Source organism: Myotis yumanensis, unplaced genomic scaffold, assembly GCF_028538775.1.
Source record: "Myotis yumanensis isolate MYYU_CA2020_CCGP unplaced genomic scaffold, mMyoYum1.0.hap1 SCAF_10, whole genome shotgun sequence".
NCBI lineage: Eukaryota > Metazoa > Chordata > Mammalia > Chiroptera > Vespertilionidae > Myotis > Myotis yumanensis.
This window is the reverse complement of record NW_027223761.1, coordinates 29,877,690-29,892,269: the sequence shown is the minus strand read 5'-3', so window position 1 is coordinate 29,892,269 and position 14,580 is coordinate 29,877,690. Positions and strand designations below refer to the sequence as shown.

At 41.4% G+C, this 14,580-nt stretch overlaps 2 protein-coding genes across 6 annotated transcripts in view; both read right to left on the bottom strand.

Moving 5' to 3' along the window:
* TSG101 (tumor susceptibility 101) overlaps positions 1-2,261 on the bottom strand; it is a 31,769-nt gene extending 29,508 nt beyond the window's left edge. The window contains exon 1 of the mRNA XM_070428180.1: positions 2,110-2,261. Coding sequence (XP_070284281.1) covers positions 2,110-2,151 — 42 coding nt within the window. The 5' untranslated portion in view covers positions 2,152-2,261. The remainder of the gene's footprint in view (positions 1-2,109) is intronic.
* A 1,793-nt stretch (positions 2,262-4,054) lies between these two features.
* Positions 4,055-14,580, bottom strand: part of UEVLD (UEV and lactate/malate dehyrogenase domains) — a 30,972-nt gene continuing 20,446 nt past the window's right edge. For all 5 annotated transcript variants that reach the window (XM_070428176.1, XM_070428179.1, XM_070428175.1 and 2 more), the window contains 3 exons: positions 9,981-10,044; positions 7,816-7,939; positions 4,055-7,028 (listed from right to left, as the gene is read on the bottom strand). In XM_070428176.1, coding sequence (XP_070284277.1) covers positions 6,861-7,028; positions 7,816-7,939; positions 9,981-10,044 — 356 coding nt within the window. In that variant the 3' untranslated portion in view covers positions 4,055-6,860. The remainder of the gene's footprint in view (positions 7,029-7,815; positions 7,940-9,980; positions 10,045-14,580) is intronic.

The window sequence follows — 14,580 nt, the reverse complement described above, 5'->3', positions numbered from 1 at the left end:
CCACCTCTCCCCTACATCCTTTTTGTTTCTTAGGGTAAAGAGAGGTTAGACAGAGAGGGAGGCAGGTTCCTCTAGAGCAGTGGTTCTCAACCTGTGGGTTGCGACCCCTTTGGGGGTCGAACAACCCTTTCACAGGGGTCGCCTAAGACCATCAGAAAACACATATATAATTACATATTGTTTTGTGATTAATCACTATGCTTTAATTATGTTCAATTTGTAACAATGAAAATACATCCTGCATATCAGATATTTACATTACGATTCATAACAGTAGCAAAATTACAGTTACAAAGTAGCAACAAAAATAATTTTATGGTTGGGGGTCACCACAACATGAAGAACTGTATTAAAGGGTCGAGGCATTAGGAAGGTTGAGAACCACTGCTCTAGAGGAAGCCTTGAAATCTTAATTATGGTTTTAAAATTCAAAATCAATATCTGAATATTCTTGTCCATATATACTTAATACTATGTTATCAATTTAAAGATCAAAAACTGCATGGAACAGACACTCTTCAGTCACACAGTATGTAAAACAATGTACTGTTTTTTAAAAAGTGATATATAAATGTTACAACATAGGTCTGGGCCACAATTTTTTAGGGCTCCCCAAAACTTTCTCGACAATTAAGAATAACTACTTTATCAAAAGAAAACCGAGAAGACTAGAAGATACTAGACAACCAAGAGAAGAAATATTTTGAAAACTGTCACTTTCCGCCCTAGCTGGTTTGGCTCAGTGGACAGAGCGTCGGCCTGCAGACTGAAGGGTCCCAGGTTCGATTCTGGTCAAGGGCACATGCCTGGATGGCAGGCTCAAACCCCAGAAGGGGGTGAGCAGGAGGAAGCTGATCAACGATTCTCTCTCATCACTGATGCTTCGATCTCTCTCTCCCTTTCCCTTCTCCGAAATCAGTAAAAATATATTTTTTAAAAAGATATGAAAGCAACCCAAGTGTCCATCAATAGAGAAGTGGATAAACAAGATATAGTGAATAAACGCAATGGAATATTACTCAGTCATAAAAAAGAATGAAATCTTACCATTTGTGACAGCATGAATGGACCTAGAGGACATTAATGCTAAGTGAAATAAGTCAGACAGAGAAATACAAATACTATATGATTTTACTTTTATGTGGAATCTAAAGAACAAAACAAACAAACAATAGAAACAGACTCATAGATACAGAGAACAGACTGATGGCTACCAGCGGTGAGGGGGGCTGGGAGGCTGGATGAAAGAGGTGAACGGATTAAAAAGTACAAACTGGTAGTCACAAAACTGTCATGGGATGTCAAATGCAGCTAAAGAACATACCAAATAATACTGTAATGACTATGTATGGCGCCAGGTGGAAATACCATCAGAGGGAACACTTTGCAAAGTATCTGCTTATCTAACCACTATGCTGTGCACCTGAAACTAATACAAAATAATAAAGAATGTAAACTGCAATTGAAAAACAAGATTTAAAACGTAAATGAAAAGATAGTTGCTCTGAGCAAACCAAAGCCCCTGACATGGTAATGCAATTCTCTTTATTTCACCCGAAGTAGGGAGGGACTGGTATTTTGGCTCCTCTGGGCGTTTTTGCCTAAATGGAGCCTGTTCACCAACAGTTACTGCTCTCCCGCGGGTCGGGGACGGAGCTGCGTGAGGAATACAAAACAGGGAGACACAATCTCCGGGGCTTCGAGGGAAGGGCCAGAGCTGACGATCCCTACACTGGAGTGCAGGGCTGCCCCAGATCGACAATTAAATACAACCTTCTCTTTGTGTTTATAAAAACGAAAACGAAAACTGTTCTGCCCCACAGACTGCTCCAAACTCAACCCAAAGAGAAGGGGGCGGGCGGCAGGTGGCAGACGGCCTCCAGCCCGCGCCTTTGTTGACAGCCGCCGCCCCCCACCCTCCCCGGCCCGGCATCGGGAACGGGACTAGGCGACCGGGACCTCTGGGTCCGGGCCGCACAGGCGCCCGAGGACCACACCGGGCTCCCGGCCGGTGGGCCGGGCAGGCTCGCTGGACTGGTCGGGCCATGCCGGCCCGGGCACGGAAGGCGGCGGTGGGCGCGCGCCGGGGCGAGCGCGTCGCGGCCTCACCTTGGACACCATCTTCTTGAGCTGGCTCTCCGACACGGCCATGGCGGCCACCGCGCCGCCCCGTCCCCGCAGGTAGAGGGTCAGCCGCGCCGGGGCCGCCCAGGCCGCCCCACAGCACTGAGCACCGAGCAGCCAGACCCCCGCCGCCCCGCCCCTAACAACAGGAAGTCGGCCGCCACGACATACCTTCCGCTTCCGTTACGTCACTTCCGAGGTCAGCGCTGAAGCTGGGTGGTTCCCGCCCACCCGCTGCTCAGGTGCGGCTGGTCGCGCCCGTGTTGCGGGGCCGCTGGTGCCGAGGGTCGAGACCCGGGGCTGGGGCAGATCTGCAGGTGTTTCACTGTTGCCCTCAGACTAGGGGGGCGGGTGCAGGGAGGGCAAGTACTGAAGGTCTTGCCAACGAGCTTTAATGGCTGATTCATCGAACGGGAGGGCACTGGACTGTGCGCCAGACAACTGCCAGTGACCCTTGTGATAATAGCAAGTGCACGTCTGGCTTGGGCCGAAGTTTTGTGTGTTTTTTTTGGGGGGGGAGGGGGTTAAAAACATTTTATTGATTTTTCACAGAGAGGAAGGGAGAGGGATAGAGAGTCAGAAACATCGATGAGAGAGAAACATTGATCAGCTGCCTCCTGCACGCCCCCACTGGGGATGTGCCCGCAACCAAGGCACATGCCCTTGACCGGAATCGAACCCTGGACCCCTGAGTCTGCAGGCCGACGCTCTATCCACTGAGCCAAACCGGATAGGGCTGGGCCGAAGTTTTTAACCGTCTAACACGGGCGGCTTGCATTACATGATGCCCAGTGTCTCAGGGTGTGTGTTTGCCTGAAGTTCTTAATACTGCATTCCCAAGGGCCAAGTGCAGATTCCTCCTTCACAGGAAGTCTGGCAGTAATTTCTTCAGGAAACCATTCCCCTGGGTCAGAACTTCTCTGTGCCCAGACCTAAATGCTAACACAGGCTGCATTTTACTTTGCACTACATTTGTATACTAACCTGTCCACTGTCAAAGTCCAAGTCTTTGAGGGCAGGCTCGTCTTCAGATGCTCACTGTGTACAGCACAAGAGTACTTGATCTTAACTGAATTTCTACTTCGGATAAAAGTTGTTCATAGTCATATTAGTCACTGAACATTACCAGTTTTATAAGTATAATGTTATTCAAGGTATTGTAAACTGTAGTATGGTAATTTGGATGATTCAGCCTAGTGCTAACGAGGAACAGGTTGTGGTATTAATTCCCTTCCAAGATGGCACTGAAGTGAAGGTCACATACACAAAGGGTATAATCGAAACCACGTGAAAGCATCATTATAAATCGTTGCATGCACACACAAAAACTATATTGCTTTTAAAAATATGGACACCATACGTTAGTAAAGCATACAGTTCGTCAAAGGAAACTATAAAGCAGTCTATCTTGCCACTGCACCTCTTTTAAGTCGCTTAAAAGCAATCTGGTCTTCAAACAGCTTACTCAGGAGTACCTTCGCTTAGGCAGGGAAAGAGAACGTCCAGCCCGCCCATGGGCTGTACAACGCTTGAGAAATCATTTGGTCTGGCCCTGCCAAGGAATTGGGGGTGAGTAAATTAAATGTCTGACCACATATAATAGGCAAATTTTTAAGTTGATAATTTTGCATGACCTCAAATGATGTTATAAATATCCATATGGCTCTTGGCAGAAAAAAGGTTCCCCACACCTAATTTAGAGCAACTATGCTTTTATTAATTAGGGGAGTGCAATTAATAAAAAGTTTTCTTGCTAAAAATATTTTTTTAAAGTTTGCAAACAATTAACAAAATCCAGTCTCTTCATTTTGCACTTAAGCCACTTAAAATGAAATAACTAAATATCTTGGGGACTATAGAATTATAAGAAAGGATCTTTCTCTTCAATCTGAATAAATTTCCTTCCATTCAATAAATTAAACATCTCCCGGTAATTTTAAAGTCAAAGTTTATTTTTTTCATAATTTTTGACATTTAAGGAAAATCGCAATGTAAAACTGGAAAAATAAAATATTTATTTCTGCTACAATATCAAAGAATCATTTTACTCCAAGCATCACCAAAACTTAGAACAAGAGACATTGCATGATTTTGGAAAAATAAAAAAGTGAAACTTAATAGCAGCATCACAAATGTCAAATTATTACCAAATCATAGTGAGATGGTGGTGGTACTGCTTCTTGACTTGTATATGGAATTTACAACATAACTGATAATATTCAACACTCAAGGAACTGTCTGATAGAATTACTTCTATGCTGTGGGCTTCTGTAGGGCAAGGGCTGTTTCTCATCTTTGAATATTCAGATTCTAACATAGTACTTGGAATAATAATAGGTGCTCAATAAATATCTGTTGCATTGTCATGTTTCTATAATTAATGTAGCAAATTCTTGGCAATTCATCTATAATACAGTATCTTGTGGTTAGGTTTATGTTTTAGAGCATAGTAGACAGTAAAATTATCTAATTTCTCATTAGGTATCTGATATTAGAAAAGGCTAGTTGTATTTCTAAAAAACATAAGAATCGTTCTTTCAGTTTTACTTTCCTATCTCATACAAATGGACAATGAGGATACATTGTTAGAGTAACACCAAAATAATCTATCCATCCAGTGAACTTACACCAGAACTAATGCTCATCTCTCTCAAATGTCCAAGGTTTTTATACTAGTTAATTCTGGTGGGAATCTTTCCAAGCATATTACTTTCCTACTTTTTAAACAGAGGATATAATATGAACTGAATTATATACTGAATATACTCTCATCTTAATGATTTAAGCTCATCATTATAAACATTATTGTACCAAATCAGCATTAGATCAACGGTTTCCTCTCTATCTAGGATGTATCTGTCCTTTAAACCATTGGGCTCCTATCTCTCTGACCATTTATTTATGATACGCTTTCAAAGCACCTGGAATTCTTCGCAGAACTTATTACATTTTCAATTGTCTATTTACTTGTGACATTCGATCACTGTGTATGCATACTAGATTATAAGGACCTTAAGGGCTTGCACCTAACCCAGGTTTGCTCACCACTGTACCTGCAGTGCCTAAAAATGCAGTGCTGCAGTATAGTGGGCTCCCAGTCAATACTACCTGAATAACCAAATAAATAAGCACCTACCGCAGTGCATACCCCTCTCTGCCATTTGCTGAGGGAAAATCTGGGAAGTCAGGGAATCAATCTTTCTAAAAACTACGCTGGGGGGGCCGGGGGTGGGGGAAGTCAGCTCCTGCATGAGAATGGAAGGTACAGAACCCCAGCTTTAGGGTCCTGTGGTGACTATTTTGGCTATTAGGCCTTTTCCCTCTACTAGCAATTAGAAAAAGTAGAGGTTGTATGGATAAGTGCCCTTTACCCATGAGATCTTGGTCACTAAAGCTCAGTTTCCTCCTCTATAAAATGAGGATGATAATCCCCACCTCAATGGTTTACAGTGAGAATTCAACAAAATAATAAAGTGCTCATCACACTACCTGAAACATCAAGTGTTGATGTTGGTTGTTACTATTAGTTGTATGCCACCTCAGTAATGATATGCAATCTTTCACATATGAAGATATTGTTATTGAACCATCACCAAAGCGTATGTACTCTGATTGTTTCTTTAGGAATTGTTAAAGGATCTGCTCAGAATAATCAGTTCATCCAACCTCTCCCCCTTTAAAACCAATGGCTTTTATGACAACCTCATATTTTAGCTTAAAAGTAAACTGCTTGGCTTTCATTCACAATCTATTTTCACTGAAAATACACATTTCTCTATGATTCTACTAATATTACTGTGAATTTATGAGATGTTAGAACTCTGATAGCCCAGAAAGAGGTTATAGAAAATTTCAAAAAGGACAGTTCCACTGGAAGGTAAACTATACTTTTTTTTCATATATTAAAAAAATTCACTTTCCCTTTTACTATTTTAAAGTACATGTAAAATTCTTTTCCATTGTTTGGTAGCTAATTAATTGAAGAAGGAAAACAAAATGCTTTATTACCATTACTACCAACTTTATTTTTATACCTTAAATTGTGGATCCTTTGACTATATACCTAGCACAGATTTGGCAAATCCATACTGACCCTTTGACTTAGTATGTTTACTGTAACAGTTGAAGAGTACTTTTCTTCTAAAAATATATTACTTTCAAAATATTCCCAAAGTGCTGAATGTGCTTCCAGTTGAGGATACATAATTTTACATGATGCATTTTGCAGATAAAGTTCATCTCCGCTATAGGTTTAAAGAATATCTATATATAAAAGGCTAATATGCAAAGTGTCTCCTCGGGAGTTCGACTGGGAGTTCGATCACTCACTATGACGTGCTGACCACCAAGGGGCAGTGCGGAACATGGCAGGCGACCAGTGGCAGTGGCGGGGCACTGAGGGAGCGAGGGAAGGAGGAGGCAGGGAGACGGGGAGGCAGGGACCCTGACTGGCTCTGATTGCTGGCCAGTCCTAGGGACCCTATATAACTATATAACTACTAGAGGCCCGAATTTCGTGCACCGGGCCTCTAGTAGTTATATAAAGAACGACAAAGAAAATCAGATTTTCCCCCTCCTTATCTAACTCCCTAAGAATTCAAATTACAAAACCAACCAAAAAACCATCTACCTTAACCAAGCAGTTTGTAAGGATAATGAGATACAGAAGTTCTCAACCCTATATATGTTGGCAAAATTAAATGACGCTTCCCTCCAGGTAGCTGTGAACTTTGGACTTAAAGTTTTAACTGTTGCTGGAGATCACGGAGTGAGGAGGCGCTGCTCTGGAGCTTCTCAGTCACTCTGTCTTCTTGCACTGTGCTTTTGATGACTTCAGATACCCCACTGGTTCCAAGGATGCAAGGCAAACTTAAAAACACTTCACTATTTATATCATAATATCCCTGAAATGAATAAAATTAGATTATAATAGAGCTAAAGCACTACAAACAAGTTAATATCATAAATATGGTTACTTTCTTGCTTTTATAGCCGTAGTACAAAGTTGAACTTTAAGAAAAAAAATTGTTCATTTATTTTCTAAATTCAAGTTATTGTTTAAAATATTTTTTGTGAGATGGGAGGAACTTGGTCAAAGATATCCCCTTTATGGGAAGAGAAGCTAGCCCCCTGCAATATGAGTAGCAAGTTGGGGGCAAAGAAAAAAGACTGTTAGAATAGATTCCCAGGGAAGTGGCACAGAATGGGCTCTGGGTACAGTCCAATGTAATAACCTGTTTTAAGTTCTCCTTTCCATGTTTTATTTCTCCTGGAATTCCTAAGTTTTCAAGAAGATTTGGTTAAGCATTTGTGCCTGTCTTAGTGGTGCTTGAGATGAAGTGGTAAAGGACAACTGAGCCGGAGAGTGCAAACTGATGAACAGCTAAGACTGGTGACACATCAGTCTGGAGTGACCTGGCTGGCTAAGGTGATAAAGGACAACCAGAAGGACTTTATGGAATATATAAATGCTTCTTAGGAATTCCCCAAAATTACATGGGGGTGAAGAGAAACATAGAAGTGCAGAATTTCCATAGCCAAGAGGAGAGGGATTAGACCAAACTGTTTCCCTTCCATGTATTACTCTAATATTGAAGATACCTCATTACAATATGAATAGCATCTTTTCAGGTTTTAAGCTAATAATATAAAAGTTTAACCATATGATGAGAGAGTGAGAATAGCAATTACCTTTGCTAAAGTTGATACAGAATGCACTTTCTTTCTATCATTTATAAGACTGTCAACCAGGTCAGCTACTGATAGTCCAACAGACCAAGATCTTTGACCTTTTACCTTTAATAGTTCCATGGCTCTAGGTTATGGAAAAAAAATCAATTCAGAAAATGAATAAAATATGCATTTAGTCTTTCAATTTAAAGTATTAGTTACATATTTTTATAACACAGAAATATGAGTTATACACTAATTGTTAGGAAAATCCACAAATAAACTAATGATTAAGGTTTTCTTAAAATGTTGGATAAGCAGTTCATAGAAGGACAATAAAAATAACTTAACATAAAAAGATGCTCTACCACTACTACTATTTAACTAAATGTGAGTTGAAACAATACATCAGTTTTGCCTAACAAAATTGGCAAATATTAAAAAAAATCGGTAACTACTTTTAGAGAAGCTACAGAAAAAAAGGCATTCCCATAACTGCCGGTGAGAGTATAAGGTGATACAATTTTTTAGGAGAAAGATTTGGCAACATTTAATCTAGAAATTCCTCTTCCAGGAATTTGTCCTACAGCAATATGCTCAAATGTGCAAAGATATACATATAATTATGTTTGCCTTGTCTGAGACAGAAAAAATTTGGACACAATTAATCAAAAGTGAGTTAAATAAATCTCTATCTAATATAGTGCCATGTAGCTCTAGAGAAGAATAAAGTAGATTTATATGGGCAATATGGAAAATGTCCAAGATTTATTATTAAGAAAACAAAGCACCCTAACCGGTTTGGCTCAGCGGATAAAGCATCAGCCTGCAGACTCAAGGGTCCCAGGTTCGATTCCAGTCAAGGACTTGTATCTTGGTTGCAGGCACAACCCCAGTGGGGAGTGTGCAGGAGGCAGCTGATCGATGTTTCTCTCTCATCGATGTTTCTAACTCTCTACCCCTCTCCTTTCCTCTCTGTAAAAAATCAATAAAATATATTTTAAAAAAGAAAGAAAACAAAGCAAGATAATATGAATAACATAAATCTATTATAATAAAAATAATAAAAGATGATGTTTGCAGAAGCACTGAAAGAAATGTTTGAACATATGGGCACTAAACTGCTAACAGTGGTTCTTAGAGAATGGAATTACCCCAGCTTTTCACTTCCTGCTTTATAGATATCAACAGCATTTACAGTTTTATAATAGTACACATTGTTTTGGTAACTAATAAAACATGATATAAAATTTAAAAACATGTTTGAATTTCTTCCTTTTAAAAGCTATAAATGCAGGTTTACATAAAGAATCAGGTTAGAATGGATTGTGCAACATACTCCCCTTATCAGTAAGAGAATATTCTTTCCAGTTAAGAACTATATGCTGAAGTTTTAAAAAGCTAAAAATCTCCACCACTCAGACTGTAGGAAAGTATGTCATTATATGATGGTGAAACAACAAATGGTGTGAAAATATATGTAGAGTCCAACCTATAAGCTCTATACCCCCAGAAGGCCTCTGAATAAAGCAAAAGATACAAGCATCTGTGCATTATACTTTGTTTTTGCCTGCACTTATAATATGGCTTATCCATTCGTGTTAGACTAATTTCTAAATGTATTTATGTGTGATTAATAAGTACATTTCAAATTTTAAGTGGTATGAGAAGTTTTCATCTACATTAAAGAAAATTGTCAAGACCTAACCGATTTGGCTCAACGGACAGAGCGTCAGCCTGCGGACTGAAGGGTCCCAGGTTCAATTCCGGTCAAGGGCATGTATCTTGGCTGTGGGCACATCCCCAGTGGGGGATGTGCAGGAGGCAGCTGATCGATGTTTCTCTCTCATCGATGTTTCTAACTCTCTATCCCTCTCCCTTCCTCTCTGTAAAAAATCAATAAAATATATTTTTAAAAAAGGAAAATTGTCAATATCCTTAGATGTTTAGATATGGGAGCAGTAAATCACTGTCTATAAATCAGGAACCTGTTCAACATTTAAAGAAATGTCAAGTGTGTATCTGAAGTAAAGTTTGCAAAGCACTCTGATTCATTTTCAGATAAGAAACAATAGAAAACATTGCTCCCTTGTATTTTTGGATTTGTCCATACTAGCTAGTTTTGTCTGCAGGAGCCCGATAAGTAAATGTTAGTTAGAGAAATGTAAGTTTACACTCAGTGTTACCTGCTGGACAGCTGCACCTGAGAGTTATGACTCATGACTTCTTCTTGGCCACCCCATTTGGTAACTAAAAAGTGAAAAATCAATTATATTTTGTTAATAACTCTTTTAGGATTAAGATGTGATAAATGATTGTTTGCCATCAAGGGTACCCACCTTCTAGCAATAGTTACATTTTCCACTAATGACACTAAATGTGCTGTAGTGACAGCTGGGGTAAGACTTTGAGCTACAATCCCCAAAACACATGACCCCCAAAGTCTACTTGCAGCCTCCTTACCTGTTCTCTCTCATCAACAATAGTTCTATCTGGACTATTTTACTGTCCAAATAAAAAGCCTTCCTTCCTCAGCAGGCTGCGAATAACAGGCTCTCAAGTATTACAAACACTTGGTATTTGTTCTGCTGGGACCCACACAGACTAATTTCTTTCACCAGGTGAGGAATAATTTCACCATCTATTCTAGGCTAGATTTCAAACTTCCTAAATGTAAATCCATGCTAGTTTAGGGAGCCCTTTTAAATATTGTATCTAATATCAATCCTAATCTTTTTGGTTCCATTCTTCAAGAACAATAATCCTCTGGAGCCCAAAATTTGAATGAAAAATGACCATGGGACAGCACTTTTCCTTTACATATAACACCTTCCCCTTCGGTAAGATGGATGTGTACGTAAAGCAGATGATCTAACACTCTGTCCTGAGGTCCAGCCTTGGATTTCTAGAACACCATTGGAAGGAGCTACCTGCAGTTTACATATGATATCAATATCACAGCTGAAAATAGCTGCTCCAAAGTACATGTTTTGCTGACTATCTAATTTGGTGTGGCATAATATGAATGACCTTTGACCACAAGATGGTGTCAGAATCATCCCTTCATCTCAAAACACATTTACTGAGACCATTCCAAGGAACCTATAGTCTTGTGGGGTAAGACTGGTCAGTATGCAGTTATAACATAGTGTGATAGTGTTTATAATAGAGGCATAAACTTACTTAACCTGGATAATTAGGAAAGGCTTCCTGGGAGAGGTGGCACTCAAGCCCAGTCTTGAAGGGTAAGCAGAAGGTAGCCAGTGAATGAATATTCAGGGAAAGGAAGCATCAGGTGCAAAGGCAGGGAGACATAAGAGTGCATGAACCATTCAGGAAATTGCAAGTTGACCATCTGACTAGCATAGAATGCCTGGCTGAATGGCAGAAGATGAAGCTGGGGAAGGAAGCAGGAAACAGATCCTAAAGCATTTTGTATGTTATATGATTTCTCCCTAGGCTGTAGTTGCCACTTGTCTCTGAAATAGTTGGAGAATAATTTTACTTACACACTTGCTATTATTATGTTTCCAAATCCCAATGTTGCTTTACTGCAAAACATAGTTCTACATGTTTTTACCAATTTTTTATTCATAACCATCTTGCTGATTACTGTAATAACAGCTACTATTTACTGAGTGTTTACTTGATGCCAGACACTGTACTAAATGCTTTAAGTAAATTATCTAATTAAGTCACAGCAAGAAAAAGCACAGCTTTAGAGTCGACCAGGGTTCAAACCTCAGTTTTGCCATTACTACATGTGTAACCACAAACAAATTAGTCAACCTGAGTGTTAAGCTTTCTGATATATTAATTTGGAAAACCACCATCTCCTTCTTAAGTTGAGATATGCAAACCATTTAATACACATAGTATCCACTCAATCTATATATATAAAAGCCTATGTAACCAAATGACCAGTCACTATGATGCGCACTGACCACCATGAGGCAGATGCTCAACGCACAGGATTGGGCTCCCTCCTGTCTGGATCGGGCCTGCGGGGATGGGGCCAAAACCTGCTATCTGACATCCCTTGAGTGGTCCCAGATTGTGAGAGGGTGCAGGCCAGGTGAGGGCCTCTAGTATAATTATAAATGCTATTACTGTGGTAGTATCACTTATACAAAAATATCACCAGTTGATATCTATAAAACCAGCAGAGGGAGCCTCTAATCCATTTCTGGCTTCAGGGCCAAGCTAAGTATACCAATCCATTGCTATCACTATCTCTGAAAACAAATAGAAAACAGGATAAAAAGTGATCTGATAGTGTTATCTAAATGAAAGGTAGGGTTGGGGAGTACATATGTAGTTTCAGTGGTATCAGTACTGTTCTTAATAATTAAGTGTGGATTCATTGAGTGTGGATACATATATATAAGTAGTCATTTGCAAGTTAGGAATGTTTATTCTATCATGCTCTAAAACAGCGGTTCTCAACCTGTGGGTCATGAACAATGAAAATACATCCTGCATATCAGATATTTACATTACGATTCATAACAGTAGCAAAATTACAGTTATGAAGTAGCAACGAAAATAATTTTATGGTTGGAGGTCACCACAACATGAGGAACTGTATTAAAGGGTCGCGGCATTAGGAAGGTTGAGAACCACTGCTCTAAAACATATATATACATTACATTATATACTTTTGTATGTGTCAAATATTACATACTAGAGGCCCGGTGCACGAAATTTGTGCACTGGGTGGTGGGGGTTCCCTCAGCCCAGCCTGCACCTCTCACAGTCTGGGAGCCCTCAGTGGATGTCCTACTGATGGCCACAGTCTGGCAGCAGAAGTTCGGAGCAGGCGTCCCGTGTGTGTGTGTGTGTGTGTGTGTGTGTGTGTGTGTGTCTGCTGGGGGCCCCAGCCACACCATGGAGGCTTGGAGCAGGAGCCCCTCTGTGTTGATCTCTCAGGCTCCTGGCCTCCACTGCATGTTGTACTCTCCCTTGAGCTATGGCCAGGATGGGGGTGCTGCTTGCAAGCCAGGCTTTCCTGCTCCTGGATCAGGCCCAGCTTGGGGCTGCCCTCAGGCCGGGCTTTCCTGCTCCCTGATCAGGCCGCACTTTTCTACTTACTGATGGCCGGATCACCACAGCGACCCAGGGCCCAGCGGCACTTTCCTGCTCTCCAATAGTCATAGGGTCCCGGCTGGGGGTGGGCTTAGCAGTGCGGGGCTTAGGCAGCACGGGGGTCCCGGCTGGGAGCTCAGGTGGCATATAGGGGTCCCGGCTGGGGGCGGAGCTTATGCCCCGCTGCCCAGGGCTGCACATGGGGCCTGGATGGCAGCTCGTGCTGTCCCGCCCTGCCTGTAGTATAGGATAGAGGCCTGGTGCACGGGTGGGGGCTGGCTGGTTTGCCCTGAAGGGTGTCCTGGATCAGGGTGGGGGTCCCGCTTGGGTGCCTGGCCAGCCTGGATGACGGGCTGATGGCTGTTTTTAGGCTGCCCGCACCCCCTTTAGGGTGGGGGTCCCCACTGGGGTGCCTGGCCAGTCTGGATGAGGGGCTGAGGGCCGTTTTCAGGCTGGCGGGTAACTGAAGCTCCCAGCCTCTCCTTTTTTTCTTTCTTTTTTTTTTTATTCTGGGATTTATTTACTTTCTATGGCTGTCACTGGTGCTGAGAGCTGGCTTTAGCTCTGAGGCCGGCTCCAGCTTGAGGCCTTGGCTGCTGAAAGCAGATATCTGGGCTTTGTTTAGCTTCTATAATTGAAACTCTGTTGCCATCACTGCTGCTCTAAGCTCTGAGCCCGCTGCCGGCTGAAAGCAGGTTTCTGGAGCTTGTTTAGCTTCTATAATTGCAACATTGTTGCATTCAGAGCTCAGAGCTGGGCAGCGGCAGGCAGGGAACCTTGGCTTCCTCCTTGGCTTCCTCCATCACTGGAGCAAGCAAGCCTCCTGTTCGCTTCAGCTGCCTGGCTGCCGGCCGCCATCTTGGTTGGCAGTTAATTTGCATATCCTGCTGATTAGCCAATGGGAAGCATTCAGGGGTATGGTCAATTTGCATGTTTCTCTTTTATTAGATAGGATTATACTTAAGTAATCTCAATTCTCATGTACCTACATCCCTCTAAGCATTAAATTCCTTTGCTTGGCATTCAAGGAGTCCCACAGTATTCAAGGAATGCCCTAATTTTCCTTCGCAGTTATAGTTATGGAGGTAGTCATGTTATTAAACAGTTGGAAGGAACCCAAGGGATCATCAGTTACACTTTGTTTTAAGAACCCAGAAATGGATACAGGGATGGTAAGAGTGACCTGCCCAGGGGCCTATAGCTTTCCTGGTCTAAAACCCAGGACTAAAACCCAGGGCTTGTGCTGCCTAGACCCACTCTACAGCTTTGCTTCAGCCACAGGGATCTTTGCCCACCTCATTCTCCTCCTAATCCCTTCTCCTCCTCTCTCAGCATATTTAAATCTCATCCTTCAAGATTTCGGTCAAACCCCCCTTATTACACTATGAAGCTTTTCCAGATTACATCACTCCACAGTGATTTTTTTCAGTCTTTTGAGCTAAAAGTTATTGTTAGCTATATGGTGACTAACCATATATTGTCTCACGATGCTTATTCTTTTGTGAAACTGCTGTTTATTCTGATCCAGTTTGAATTTTGTGTTTGCACCTTCTCCTTATTAAAAGTGTAAATTATTAAGCTGTTCTTCTAGTTGAAAAAAAAAATCATACATTCACATCGCAAAAAAATTTAAATAGTACAAAAAGGTATACAGTGAAAAATAAGTCTCCCTTGTATGCCAGACACCTTTCTCTAAAAGCA